This window comes from Bombina bombina, chromosome 4 (genome assembly GCF_027579735.1).
Source record: "Bombina bombina isolate aBomBom1 chromosome 4, aBomBom1.pri, whole genome shotgun sequence".
NCBI classification, from domain to species: domain Eukaryota; kingdom Metazoa; phylum Chordata; class Amphibia; order Anura; family Bombinatoridae; genus Bombina; species Bombina bombina.
This window is the reverse complement of record NC_069502.1, coordinates 420,080,579-420,096,273: the sequence shown is the minus strand read 5'-3', so window position 1 is coordinate 420,096,273 and position 15,695 is coordinate 420,080,579. Positions and strand designations below refer to the sequence as shown.

Here is a 15,695-nt window from a genome sequence, read left to right as displayed (position 1 = left end):
ATGGAGAGAGATTTTTTTTTTTTTAAAAAAACACCTATCACGCAAACAACATAGCATATTCACATTAGCAAATGTGAAATATTTACAGTAAATACATAGTTAAAATCTTTATCAAATATCAATATTGCATATATATGTTTTCATGGTTTTATCTGCTTAATGGCAAAGGGCTCTAATGCATTGATACATGTGATTATATATGTGTATAGATAAGTGTATATATGTGTATATTTATATATTAATGTTTTTATGTGTAGATATGTGTACATATATATATTAATGCTTTTGTATGTGTATTTATGACTTTAAATACATATATACACATATAAATACATTAATATATAAATGTACACATATATACACTTATCTATACACATACAAATACATATTTAGCAATGTACAGGTATACTGCATGTATCTTTCTCAATGTTAAATGTTTTTTTCTAACACCTGAGATCTCCAATCTTTGAGCTGTTATAACTTTTTTGTGCAATATTTTTAATAAATATGTTAATATGAGTGCAAGTGTACTTTGTAGTGTCTTTTTGAAGTGTTTTGTGCAACTTTTTTTGTTTCGGGAAAATAGTTAACCAAAGCTCTGAGATCGCAGTAAGGATCCACTTGTAATATCAGTGCAATCAAAATGGCTTAGAAAAACATGATTGCACTAGCGCAAAACCGTTTGAGCCTCACTTGTAATCTAGCCCTATATATTTTATAAATTCATTTTTTAGACAATACATTATTTTCAGTTTTCTAATTCTTCTACTCTTTACATGGATTTGGTAAAATTATAACAGTCGTTTTAAGTGTGAGAATATTGAATAATCATAAAGTCAATGGGGAATTTATTAAAGTGTAAATGCATCAATTTGTCAATTCAGAGAATAAAAAATCAGCTCCAAAGGCTACAGTGAGGCCTTGGATTATCACTGTAATAATGCAACTAGAAGCTGAGCATCCCACAAAGGAGGTTTATGTATGATGGGCCCATTTCTTTCGTATAATGAGTAGAGTTCATGGGTGTCCATAGCATGTGGGATATAATTCCTGCCAGCAGGTGGAGGTCAAGAATCCTCACAAGAGCTTTCAATCCCTTGCAACTCTACAGTTTGTTCTTTGCCTCTGAGGTGAGAGGTTGAGTGAAGTGCTCTATTAAGATTTTTTTTATAATAAATTGGGAGCTCAGACCTGACGTGAGACCCTATCCCCCTCTTTAAGTTTTCACTAGAAGATTAGAAGTAGTTTCTGAAACAGAGGTTGAGGATTAACTCTTTTATGGCAAAGTCAGTACCCTCATGGGTAAATCTGCCCTTTGGCCCCATCCCTCAGCCTCCACCAAAGTGGTTACAGGCATATCTTATCATATTGTCTGCAGTATTTATACTTGCACTGGATGGGCTCTCTACTGGAACAGCGTTTCTGTGAGGGAGAAAGGCCTCAGCAAGCTGGTAAGATCAGGAGAGATGCTCTGCAGTCAAGGTGACTAGCCCATTCACTATCCCTGGTATCCTAGTTCATAGATATTATATAGTCTGGGTACTTTACCTATGTGCTTAACACACACAAAAATAAATTTCTTTTGGGAGCAGATTCTGACACTTTGGCCATTCTTTACATCAGATCCTGTCCAACAAACTTGAGTCCACCTACACCGACTTAAACTGAGGCCTATCCTCTACCTGATGCCTCACTACAAAGTTCAACTGTACCAGAAGGGCCGGAGGGTCAGGGCCCCGCTCCGGAACAAGTTCTGCAGAGAAGGAGGCAAGTGCAGTGACTGAGGACACAAAACTCAAGTCGGCGTATCCCCCACATGACCGCAACCGAGCAGAGAACTAAATATACCTGACAGGCCTCAGTTGATGGTTGCAGCGGACCTGAGCCTGCTCTTTGTATTCCTGAGGGAAGAGGCCTAGAGACCCGCATGCTGTTCAAGGAGCTCTTAAGCATCTCTACTCCCTGCATCATAGACCAGCCTGGTGCCGGAGCCATGAAATAGACAGCACCTTAGTGCCTCTGGTCACAGAAAATCTGGCCTTCTACTGCAAACGTCTGCTGAGATCCTTTTCCTCCCTGTGTGACTGCAAGTCACAAATTTGGCCCGACAGCTTTATCACCTCCCATAACTTGTCTGCAGATTAAAAGCAAATACCCGGGACCACCACTGGGAAGCTGCAAATTGGGTGAGATCTATCGCAAACTGCGGGTACACGGGGAGATAGGAGTCCCTCAATTCAACCTTTCTCCCCTTTGTGCTATAGCCCTGTAATCCTTTGGTGGACATGCACCCTACTCAAGCTAGCCCTGTTACCTTAATATAATTGATCTGGGCAAATTACCACCTTAAATATGATGATTCTAACCAGTGTTCAGCTGCTACACTCCCTTTGCACATCCTAACGTTCAAGGATAGTGAAGACAGCAAGGACTATATCCAGTTTAACTGTAGAGCTTAAACTACCTTTGTGAGTCTGAAACTACTACAGATCTGGACTCCAAATAACATCCCAGAAGTCATTTACTGCTGAATCTTAGAGAACACTTACGTGTAAACTGTATTACATCATTGTTAAACAGCATTTACTTTTGTCTGCTAGTAAATTGTGTTTAGGTGTACTGTTGTTGTTTGTATATTAGATTGCCTTTAGTCTATATATTCGCTGTACAACTTGTCTCCCGCCCTGCTCCTGCCCCGCTTGTCTGGGTTGGTAACATCCCCATCCCCTTCCTTCGGGTCGTATCCCTCTATCCCCAAAGTGGGGGTCAAGTTTCTAGGATAACTCTGTTTTGACTCTGAAATACTGCGGTTCACCCTCCTCTATGCTGTTTTACTTAGTACTAGACAGTAGTCTATAAAAACCTGTACACCACACCCCCCTGCTCCTGCTCCAGGTACCCTGGGGTATTCCTCCCCTCTGTCCCCTGACAGGCTCATCCAGGTGGGCCATCTCCCCTCTCCATTTCTCCCTTCCGATTGGAGTGTAGTACCCATTGCCAGGAGAGGAGTACCTTGGGTCCTAGTAATCTGTGAGGATCTAACATCGTGTGTGTCCCCATACTGTATACAAGGTGATTTCACCCTCTGATGCAGTGAGCGGTGAGGTGCTCTGTCTGGAGTGGGTGCCCCACCATAACAATGTCTGAATATTTTTATGCAACCATTTAATGTCTAACTAATGTCCTTACTTTATTGACTATACTTACATACCTGCCCTCCTGAGACCACTCTCTGAGACTTTACTGTGCTTAGTATAAATTACAACCATCTCCAGAAAATGCCGCATTCATCACGACAACAATCTAAAACTCCTCTCAAGACCAAAAAAACGGTCTTAGGCCACTTCTCTCTACATGTCATCTTACAGATCAAGACTCTCAGGATGAAGATTCCCAATCCAGCTCCCACTCTTGCAATGCCTCTGTGCATTACCTCACAAAATCTACTATGCAAAAGATGCTTGCACTCAAACGTTATCCATCATTCAGGAAATCCAACGCAGCTCGGCTGAGTTGTGAAAAGATATTTCAGAGGTGGGTGAGAGAGTGTGGACGCCTTAGAACGTAAACAAGATGATTTGGTGGTCGACCATACCAACCTATTGGCGTACTCTAAATCCGTTTCTGAGCAAGTTACACAACTCAAACTGGCAGACCAGGAGGACAGATCAAGAAGAAGCAATATCAGATTCAGAGGAATTCCTGAATCTGTGGCTACCCCAGACCTGCAGGACTTCTTGATGGATCTCTTTGGGAAGCTCCTGGGGTCCTTTGAATGCACTTCCAACACCTTGGAACTATGCCATCGTGCTCTACGGCCTAGATCGATTGCCTCAGAGTTACCCAGAGACGTTATCATATGTTTCCACAGTTATAGTCTCAAAGACCGGATTATGCAGGTGGCTTTTCGCAAACCAACCCTTTCTGAGAAGTACAGCAGTATACAACTCCTACAAGATTTATCTCCATATACTCTATAACAGAGGCGACTGCTCTCCCCAGTTACTGAGGTCCTAAGACGTAATGACATTAAATACAGATGGGGATTCCCCACTGGAATCACAATCACAAAGGATAACCAAACACATAACATCAATACTCTTAACCAAGGCCTCACTCTTTTGGAATCTTGGGGCCTATGCCCAAAGGAAGATTACCCTCAGCAGCCTCCTCATTAAAAATTGAGGGCATCTGCTTTGGAGTGGCAGGTAAAGGACCAGAGACCTAAGCGCCAAAAGCATTAAGGACTCCAACAGGACACTAACCCTTGAGTCTCCCTTTGGGTTGACTTTCCTTGGCAACTGCTTTAAGGCTCCTTGGGACTTTAAACCTATACAGATTTGGACGCTTTTGATTTCTGCATCTAAACTATGCACTTTGATGCTGGAAAGTTGTTATGGTTATATATCACTTATGTTTACTGTTAACTTATAAGTTGATGTTTATTATTCTTTTTCTATGCCCTGGTGGTGCATACCACTCTAGCTAAGTAGATAAGCTAGACCCCCCTTATAGCCCTTTATAAGGCCCCTGTTTGGTGTACTACTTCCACCACATCTTTCTTTAAAAAAAAAAGTTTCAACAATGCATTTGTCTGTTTTGCTCTTTCTCTTTCCTCCCACTTCCTTGCTCCCCCCTCCTCTAAGCTCTGAATACCCTTATCTCTCTTAACTAAGCTAAATGCCTGACCAACCAAAGATTAGATTCTTGATGCATGATGATAGAGGCCTGAACTCCCCGGGCAAGAGAAGTATATTCCTTCGATCCTTAGCTCACCTTAAACCGGATGTAACTTTTATACAGGAAACTTATTGGAAAATTAACGAAACCCCTAGACTCATATCTAAGTCATACACTAATGTCATTTATGCCCCATTTACTACTAAAGCTAGAGGTGTAGCTATTCTTATACATAAAAGACTCCCCTGTGAAATTCTGCACATAGAAAAAGACCCTCAAGCTAGATATTTGTTAGTGATATGTAAACTTAACCAAAAAATGTATACCCTAGTCTCAATATACCTTCCAAATACAGGACAGAACAAATGCCTCCACAAAATACTAGAATTGGTAGACAAAAACAAACAGGGCAAAGTGATACTATGCAGGGACTTTAATATGATCTGGGATCCTCACAAAGACAGGAAATCGAACAGACCCAACCCTAGAACTAACAGACAAGATAATTCCTCATCAAAATTTAGAAGCTTAAAGGGACATAATACTCATATGCTAAATCACTTGAAACTGATGCAGTATAACTGTAAAAAGCTGACAGGAAAATATCACTTGAGCATCTCTATGTAAAAAAGGAAGATATTTTACCTCACAATCTCCTCAGCTCAGCAGAGTAAGTTCTGTGTAAAAAGTGATACTAAGCTGCTCCCAGCTGCAGATAAGAAGAAAAAGAAATGAAGAAATGAACAGCAGCCAATCAGCAGTGCTGAGGTCATGAACTCTTTTACTGTGATCTCATGAGATTTCATTTAACTCTCATGAGATTTCATTGTAAACTTCCCTAAACTGAATAGGGACATAACATGAGAGTGCACGAGGCTCATCCCTTCAGCTGTCCCGGGACAGACATACTAATATGCTGCTTAGAAATCCTTTACAATGGTATGTGGCTACTGATGAACTTTTGAGGTAAAATATCTTTTTTTTTTTACATAGAGATGTTCATATGATATTTTCTAGTCAGCTTTTTACAGCTATGCTGCATCACTTTCAAGTGTTTAAACATTTGCGTATTATGGCCCTTTAATGCTCAAATTTGGGTTCTACAACGCTTGGAGGACCTTCCATACTTTAGACAGAGATTACATGCACTTCTCACACTTCTACCCTGTGTACTCGAGACTGGACTACATATTTACTCGGGCCCATATGCTAGACTACACCAAATTGGTGGAAATACATGTCTGCCCTTGGTTGGACCATGACCAGGTATCCCTAACACTATGTGATAATCGCTATAAACAACACTCCCCAGCATGGAACATGCCACATAACATACTCTCTGACACCCTATTCCGCGAAGAACTACGCACAGACATAAGAGAATTAATAAACCTCAATGACAATAACTCTGTACCTGATGACACATTTTGGGGAGCTCTGAAAGTCTCTATTCACAGTCTTATAATAAAAAACAAGCTATGATACGGAAAGCTATAGGCCTTCTCTTGTCCCAAGCCTTATGTGAACTAAAAAAATTGGAGATCCAAAATAGAACATCCCCTTCTGCAGATTTAACTTCTAAAATTAATGATTTGAAAGCTCATATATGTCAATTAGAACTTAGACGCATTCCAACAGCATTTACTCAAAGTTAAACAACTATTTTACTATAAAAGTAATAAGGTGGAAATGCTATTAGCCAATAAAATTAGAAATAAAACTAGGCTTTCACGTATCCAACTTCTGAAATATAAAGGTCAGTCCTCTTCCCTACCAAGCCAAATTGCATCTTTTTTTGCCTCATATTACGACTCACTGTATAACATTAGTGCCTTGGAAAACCCTGACCGCACTTCTAAAACAGCCATTCAGCAACTCCTGCAAAGGCTTAAGATACCGACTCTTTCAGCTGACCAGCAGGAAGCTCTGAGTGATCTTATATCCCTTACTGAGATTAAGCGCATTATTAAAAACCTAAAGCCGTTAAAGGCACCAGGCCCTGATGGCTACCCATCACTTTTTTTACAAAATCTATATATCTGAACCTTCTCCGATCCTCCAAAGGGTCTATTACATGGCCGGCACACAAGGCTCCTTTTTTAAGGAATTTCTTGTGGCTTGCATCATTACTATCCCCAAATGGGACAGAGATCTCTCCCTATGCCCTAGCTACAGACCCATATCCTTAATTAATACTGATATAAAGATATATTACAAACTTTTAGCCAACCATATCTCACATCTACTCCCTTTTCTAATAAATGAAAATCAGGTAGGCTTTATTCCCAATAGGGAGGGCCCTGATAATACCAGGCGTCTCCTCAATATTGTTATGGAGGCCACTTGACTAAACAAGGCCTTCTCGGTCATCTCACTCGATGCCAAGAAGGCTTTTGATCAGATCCGATGGGACTATCTATGGGAAGTCCTAGAGGTCTTTAAGTTTCCAAAAGAGATCCAAACTGGAATAAGGCTTTGTACTCTGCCCCTACTGGAAGAGTCAGAGGATTGGGCTTCTGTTCACCCCTCTTCTCCCTCTCTAATGGTACAAGACAGGGATGTCCACTGTCCCCCCTCCTATTTGTCTTTGCTATTGAACCCTTAGCCGAACTAATGCAACAAGATCCCAACCACCCCTTACACTATTAACCCCTAAACTGCCACATAGCCCACACCAAATTGCGCCACTATACTATTAACCCCTAAAAGGCCACATAGCCCACCGTAAATTACCCTGCTACACTATTAAACCCTAAACCCCCACATTGCCCACCACAAATTACAATGCTACACTATTAACCCTGAAACCTCCCTAACCTCCTAACAGCTATCCCCCCAAAATCCCTAACCTGAGACCCCCTAAGTTACAAAAAAAGCTACACATACAAAAATAAAAATCACTAGCATTGCAAAAAAATTTTTTGCCAAAAATAAAAATCCACACGCAGTAAGACCTATCCTAAAACTAAAGTCCCCTTAAAAAAAAGCCTGCCCCTAAAAAAATATAAACTAACACTAAAAGCTACTCTACAATTTGTTAAACAGTACCCTAGTTGAAGTGATTAGCTATTTTGCATAAAACAAAAATCCTATACTAACACCAAAGTAATACCCCCCCCCAAAAAAAAACCTATCTTTAAAAAAAACTATCCTAAAAAAAGATTTTTTTTTTTTTAAAAGAGCATCAGTGATTACGCACTTTTGCAAAAAATAATTCAAGGACTAAGAATGAAAAAAATCAGCCAATAGAAATGCAAAAGCACCCTTGTATAATGGGGGAACCTCGCATTCAAGCTTCAGTGTGCTGAGGTGACAGCATGAAGAGGACGTCGGATGGAAAATCGGAAGAAGACGGATATGAGATAGAAGAAAAGGACACCCCCAGAAGAGCGCCACCATGGAAGAATACAGAAGAGGAGAGCTGCCCACCTAAGGAGCCGGATTCAAGATGGTGAGTCTTAACCTTTGTAGTTCAATGTTACAGATTTTTGGGTGGGGAGTTATTTTAGGGTTTGCAAAAAAGCATAATCACTGATGCCCTTTTCAGGGCATCTTTATTTAGGATAGGGTTCCTAATTGTTTTGCAAAAGAGCATAATCTCTCATTCCCTTTCCAAGGCATCTTTTTTTAGAATAGTTTTTTTTTAAAGAGGTTTACTTTGGTTTTACAACTAATAGCTTCAACTAGTGCACTGCCTGACAAATGCCCTTTTTAGGGCAATTTTTAGAGTAGGTTTTAGTGTTAGCTTAGGGGGTTTTTAGGGATGGGCTTTTTTTAAGGGGACTTTAGTTTTAGAATAGGTCTTAGTCTTGTTGTGTTTTTTAAAAAAAAAATGTTTATAATGCTATGGTTTCTTATTTTTGTTAATGGTAGTGTTTTTTAACTTTTTTAACTTAGGTTATTGATCTTGAGGGGTTAGCTGTTAGGAAGTTGGGGGTATTTTGCGATGCGGGTTGTGGTGGTTCGGGGTTTAATAGGTTAGGGCTGGGAGCATTATGCAATGGGGGTTTCAGCGGTAGGGGGTAAATAGGTTAAGGGGTAGCTTGCTATAGGGGTATTGGTGGTTTTGGGGTTACTAGTATAGGGAGTTTATAGCAGTGGGCTATGTGGCGGTTTAGGGTTACATGTGTAGGGAGTTTATTGCAGTGGGAGTTGTGGAGGTTTAGGGGTTATTAGAGTAGTGGGACTTATTGCAATGTCATTCCTTTCTGCACCAATCCTATCTTTTAGAATCTGTGTAGTTTTTCCCACATATAACCATGGTGAATGAACAAAACTGTAAATAAATCACCCCTCAGTTACAGTTAAAAATTAAGAACCAACAATGTATATGTAAAGGTATTGTTTATAAATATGCATATGTATAAATATGTACAGAATATATTACATTCATTTTTCACAATTTAATTTGATATATGGGTTAGTGCAAATTCCCATTACACTTCTATCTATCTAACATCTAGCTATCTAGTTATTATCTATAATATAATCTATACTATAATCGTGTTTGTAAAGCGGCCGTCGCCAGTTGCGCATGCATCCTCAAAGGAATGTTGCACGCGCAGCCAACAGAATCCATCGGGATGCAGCGTAGGCAAATCCGAAGCCTTAAAAAAAAAATATACAACCACCCGCATGAAATAACGAAAAAACACGCGACCGCCCTCAAGAAATAAATAAAAAAATCACACGTAACCACCCGCACGGAGTATAACAAAAAAAATAACCTCCTGCACGAAGTATTAACAAACACCTAAACTGCAAACCCCCACATCACAAAATAATAAAGTAATTAACCCCTAATCCGCAAATAACATAATAAAAATATTAACCCCTAAACCACCAACCCCCCACATTGCAATAAACCTAATTAACCTATAACCCCTGAGCCGCCAAACCCCAACATGGCAATAAACCTAATTAACCTATTAACCTCTAAACCGACAAACCCCCACATTGCAAAAACTAATTAACCTATTAACACCTAAATCACCAAACCCCCCATAACGCAAATAACTAATTTAATTACTAAGCCCCATAACCTAACACACCCTAAATTAACCCCAATACTAACTTACACTTAAATAAAACCTAACATTAAATTGCAAAAAATAATAATCTAACATACAAAAAATAAACTCTAAAATTACAGAAAAAATAAACAAAATGATCAAAAATAAAATAATTATTACCCCCAAAATAAAAACACCCCCTAATCTAAACTACCAATAGCCATTAAAAAGGCCTTTTGCTGGGCATTGCCCTAAGTTAAAAGCTCTTTTACATTTAAAAATACTAAGTCCCCCCTAACAGTAAAAACCTCCCACCCACCAAACCCCCGCAAAATTAAAAAAAACTAACACTAAAAAAAACTAAACTTCCCATTGCCCCTAATTGGGCATTTGTATGGGCATTGCCCTTAAAGGGGCATTTAGCTCTTTTACTGCCCTTAAAAGGCCAATCGGCTCTTTTGCAGCCCATTAAATCCCTAATCTTAAAATAATTTTTTTTTTTTTTTTTAAATCCTAAAACTAAACCCCAAATAGGTACTCACCGTTCCTGATGTCCGGCGGAGAAGGTCTTCTTCCAGGCGGCTACATCATCTTCCATCTTGAACCAGAGCGAAGGCAGCACAGAGCGGAGCTGTGGAGCTGGCTTCCCTGATGCACGGATCCTCAGCGGCGGTCCTCATCGACAGTCTTCTGCGGCGGCGGTCCTCAGCAGCATGGATGCTCCTCTTCATGCGATCGTCCGTCGCACACTGAAGATTGAATGAAAGGTACCCCACATTTATTGGGGTACCTTGCATTACTAAATTTTTAAATCAGCCAATATGATGAGAGCTACTGAAATCTTATTGGCTGATTTGAACAGCCAATAGGATTTCAGTAGCTCTAATCCTATTGGCAGATTTCAAAATTTCAGCCAATAGGAATGCAAGGTACCCAAAATTGAATGCGGTACCTTGCATTCAATTTTAAGTGTGCAATGGACATTGAATGAAGAGGAGCCTCCACGCCGCCAATAATCGCTGTCACTAAGGATCGCCGCTGAGAACCGCAGTTAAGGACCGTCGCTCCAGCTCTGTGCATCGGGGAAGACCACTCCGCACAGGATGAAGATAGAAGATGACGGAGCCATCTGGAAGAAGAAATTCTCCGCCGGACTTCAGGAACGGTGAGTAGTATGGAGATACATAAAATATATATGTATACGTGTGTGTGTATAAATGTATACATGTACACATATATACACATGTGTTTATATACACACACACACACAGACATATATATATATATATATATATATATATATATATATATATATATACATTTTTGAGCCCTTTCCAATTAAATACCTGGACATATGAAAAAAAAAGTTTTGAATTATATTTAATATTTAATCATGTGTTTTACTGTGTATGTACTGTAAATATTTTACATTCCAATGTACATTCACATAGGGGAAAATGTTGTTTGTATTTCTATATGTATCTGTATATCTATACCTGTATATATTCATATAGATATAGGTATAGCTATAGGATAAAAATAACATTTTATCCTATGTGAAGAACATAGGAAAGTAATATATTTAATGCTCACTTCGGGTTAGCACTGTAGGTTGAACACGGTGTTGGGTTGCACTCTTTATTGAAGTCTATGGGGAGAAGTTAGCACGGTACGGGTTTCGTTTGCATGCTAACTTTTTACTTTCAACTAGTAATACATGAGCTATCCCAAGCGCGTTACAAGTTTACTTTCAGTGCTATTAGTGCTAAATACCGCTGCACTTGTAAGCTGGACCTAAATGTTTTAAAAGTATTTAAAACCCTTATTTTTATTTGTTTATCTAATCCCCTTTGCTGTGGTCAATTAGGGATGGATATAAATGAGATTGTCAAACAGCTGTGTGGCATGTAGTGGCATGTAGAAGATGTCAGGGTTCTTAAAGCATACCAGCCTCTCTTGGGGAAGTGAAAATTACAACTTCGTATTTAAATTATATACAATTAAATGTATAAACAATAAATAAGAGTGCATATTTTATGAGAATTCAATTGTGAATTTAATATGACAAGGTTTGTAAGAAACAAACACCTAGATTACGAGTTTTGCGTTAACAGGGGTGCGGTGCTAACGAGTAGTTTATGCTCACCGCTCACTTGCAGCGTTGGTATTACGGGTTTTTAGAAACCCGGCGTTAACCGCAAAAAAGGGAGCGAAGAGCAAAATTTAGCTCCACATCTCACCTCAATACCAGCGCTGCTTACGGTAGCGGTGAGCTGCTAAAATGTGCTTGTGCACGATTTCCCCATAGGAATCAATGGGGGAGAGCCGGCTGAAAAAAACCCTGCAAAATAGCAGCGTTCAGCTTCTAACGCAGCCCCATTGATTCCTATGGGGAAATACTTTTTATGTCTACACCTAACACCCTAACATGAACCCCGAGTCTAAACACCCTTAATCTTACACTTATTAACCCCTTATCTGCCATCCCCAACGTCGCCACCACTATAATAAAGTTATTAACCCCTAAATCTAAGTCTAACCCTAACCCCCCTAACTTAAATATAATTTAAATAAATCTAAATAAAATTAATACAATTCACTAAATTATTCCTATTTAAAACTAAATACTTACCTATAAAATAAACACTAAGATAGCTACAATATAACTAATAGTTACATTGTAGCTATCTTAGAGTTTATTTTTATTTTACAGGGAACTTTGTATTTATTTTAACTAGGTACAATAGTTATTAAATAGTTATTAACTATTTAATAACTTCCTAGTTAAAATAAAGACAAATATACCTGTAAAATAAAACCTAACCTAAGTTACAATTACAGCTAACACTACACTATAATTAAATAAATTACCTAAACTAAATACAATTAATTACAATTAAATAAAATTATCAGTACAAAAAAACAAACACTAAATTACAGAAAATAATAAAATAATTACAAGATTTTTAAACTAATTACACCTACTCTAATCCCCCTAACAAAATAAAAAAGCCCTACCCTATACTAAATTACAAATAGCCCTTAAAAGGGCCTTTTGCGGGGCATTGCCCCAAATTAATCAGCTCTTTTAAGGGCTATTTGTAATTTAGTGTAGGGTAGGGCTTTTTTTTATTTTGGGGGGCTTTTTTATTTTGTTAGGGGGATTAGAGTAGGTGTAATTAGTTTAAAAATCTTGTAATTATTTTATTATTTTCTGTAATTTAGTTTATGGAATTATTTTAATTATAGTGTAGTGTTAGGTGTAATTGTAACTTAGTTTAGATTTTATTTTACAGGTAAATTTGTCTTTATTTTAACTAGGTAGTTATTAAATAGTTAATAACTATTTAGTAACTATTGTACCTAGTTAAAATAAATACAAAGTTGCCTGTAAAATAAAAATAAACCCTAAGCTAGCTACAATGTAACTATTAGTTATATTGTAGCTAGCTTAGGGTTTATTTTATCGGTAAGTATTTAGTTTTAAATAGGAATAATTTAGCTAATTATAGTAATTTTATTTAGATTTATTTCAATTATATTTAAGTTAGGGGGTTAGGGTTAGACTTAGATTTAGGGGTTAATACATTTAATATAGTGGCAGCGACGTTGGGGTCGGCAGATTAGGGGTTAATTAATGTAGGCAGGTGGCGGCGATGTTAAGGCCAGCAGATTAGGGGTTAATAATATTTAACTAGTGTTTGAGATGCGGGAGTACGGCAGTTTGGGTTAATATATTTATTATAGTGGCGGAGATGACCAGTTCGGCAGATATTTATTTTAGTGTGTGCGATGTGGGGGGGGGCCTCGGTTTAGGGGTTAATAGGTAGTTTATGGGTGTTAGTGTACTTTTTAGCACTTTAGTTAAGAGTTTTATGCTATGGCGTTGTAGTGTAAAACTCTTAACTACTGACTTTAAAATGCTGTATCAGTCTTGACAGGAGAGGCTGTACCGCTCACTTTTGGTCAGACTCGTAATACCGGCGTTATGCAAGTCCCATTGAAAATATAGGATACGCAATTGACGTAAGTGGATTTGCGGTATTTCAGAGTCTGTCCAAAAAAGTGAGGACCTCTCAACGCTGCTTTTTAACCCTAACGCACAACTCGTAATCTAGCCGAAAGGTTTTAATCACAATCTTGTTCTTGTTTCCAGTAGATACGAATTTTTGAATTTCATCTCATATAATCAGTGTGTTTTTCCAGTGATCAAAATCCTAAAATGCTTCTGCCATTAATATCCCTAAAATCTGAAATGTTTAACTTCTAAAAACAGCACATAAATGTTATGCTTGTTATTAATCTCCATATTGGCAATCCAAAACACCAATATGCAGGATTAAAGACAAAAAACAAATGGGGACTTTTTATGCTTTAGTGATGACATCTCAGGTTGAAAGATTGATCCCTTTTAATAGTGTGAAGTGATGCCAAAATGTAACGTGCAATTAACCTCTTGTGTGCCAATACCCTAGAGATATGTGTCTATGGATTTGAACATGGGCATTTAATTTTATTCTTTTTTTGCAAAAGAAACAACTTGGCCTTTTCAAGATATAGCAAAAAGTTAGGTTATTTTTACATTGCACATTTAAAAGCACTATATGTTTTTGGCTGTTTGCTACAGGAAAGTTGTCAACCTTCCTAAAAGAAGATTTGGTATTCCCCTTGACCGGATTGGCATGAATCGCATGACTAATACCAGAGGCTAAGAGTTGTAACTTGTAAGTATACTTCGTTTTTAAATTATATAAATGAGATATGGGAAGGAGTTTTGAAAGTAAAAATTGCCTTTAAAGGGACAGCCTTTGCATAACCAACTCATTATATTATACTTTTTATCTCTGTGATTACCTTGTATCTAAGCCTCTGGAGACTTTCTGTTTATGTCAGTTGTTTTGACAGACTTCAATTTTAGACAATCAGTGCTGACTCCACTGGGGTGAACACAATGCCATCTATATGGCACACATGAACTAGTGTTATCTAGCTGAGAAAAACTGTCAAAATGCACTGAGAAAAGAGACAGCATTCAAAGGCTTAGAAATTGGCATATGAGCCTACCTAGATTTAAGCTTTTACAAAATGCTGAATTTTTTACAGAATGCCAAAAGAACAAAGGAAATTTGATGATAAAAGTAAATTGGCAAGTTGATTAAAATTGCATGCCCTATCTGAATCATGACTGTTTTATTTTGATTAGACTGTCCCTTATACTGATAAAAATTGGAAAACAGTGAATTTTATACTAACATTATGACCATTGCTAACCTTGTTGTCTACAGACTAAAGCCCTGATTGGCTGCCCCAAATGAGGCAAATGGGGGGTTAGATTTGACTATTGAAAAACACTTGCAGCAAACAATAGTTCAATTTTGTTTTAAAACTTTTAGACTGCTAAAATGTTATTCTATTGAAACACAAGAGAACAATTCACAACAGAATTTTTAACAAATATGTTTAACGTTAAATTAACATACTCTAATTCTTTTATAGATACTGACCCTCTTAAATGTTGATTGTACAAAATTTATTTTACAGATCACCTGCAGTTTTCATATTTTTTATTAATTATTTCACTCTTGCCAATTGTCATGATGGATGAATTAATGGGGTAGGAAAGTTACAAGTAAACCTGCATGATTCAGATAAGAGCATTTCATTTTAAGCCACTTTTAAATGAACTTCTGTTTTCAAATGTGATTCATTCTCTTGGTATCCCTTGTTGAAAAAGAATACACACATATCCTACACTAGTGGGATCTAACTGCTGAATTGTGCCTTTATACATTTGTTTCTTGTGATTGGCTAACTAGATGTTTTCAGCTTGCTGCCAGTAGTGTAATGCTGCTCCTTCAGCAAAAGATAACAAGAGAATGAAGCAAATGTGATAGTAGAAATAAATTGGAAAGTTGTTTAAAATTGTATCGTGAAGAAAAAAATTGCGGTTTCTTGTCCCTTTAATACAACTCACTTCTAATGATCCCTTCCATTATCCAACTC

The 15,695-nt window shown here is 37.8% G+C and overlaps 1 protein-coding gene across 2 annotated transcripts in view; it reads left to right on the top strand.

The window, feature by feature from the left end:
* OSTN (osteocrin) overlaps positions 1-15,695 on the top strand; it is a 77,368-nt gene that overhangs the window by 34,419 nt on the left and 27,254 nt on the right. For both annotated transcript variants that reach the window (XM_053709045.1, XM_053709044.1), the window contains exon 4: positions 14,320-14,416. In XM_053709045.1, coding sequence (XP_053565020.1) covers positions 14,320-14,404 — 85 coding nt within the window. In that variant the 3' untranslated portion in view covers positions 14,405-14,416. The remainder of the gene's footprint in view (positions 1-14,319; positions 14,417-15,695) is intronic.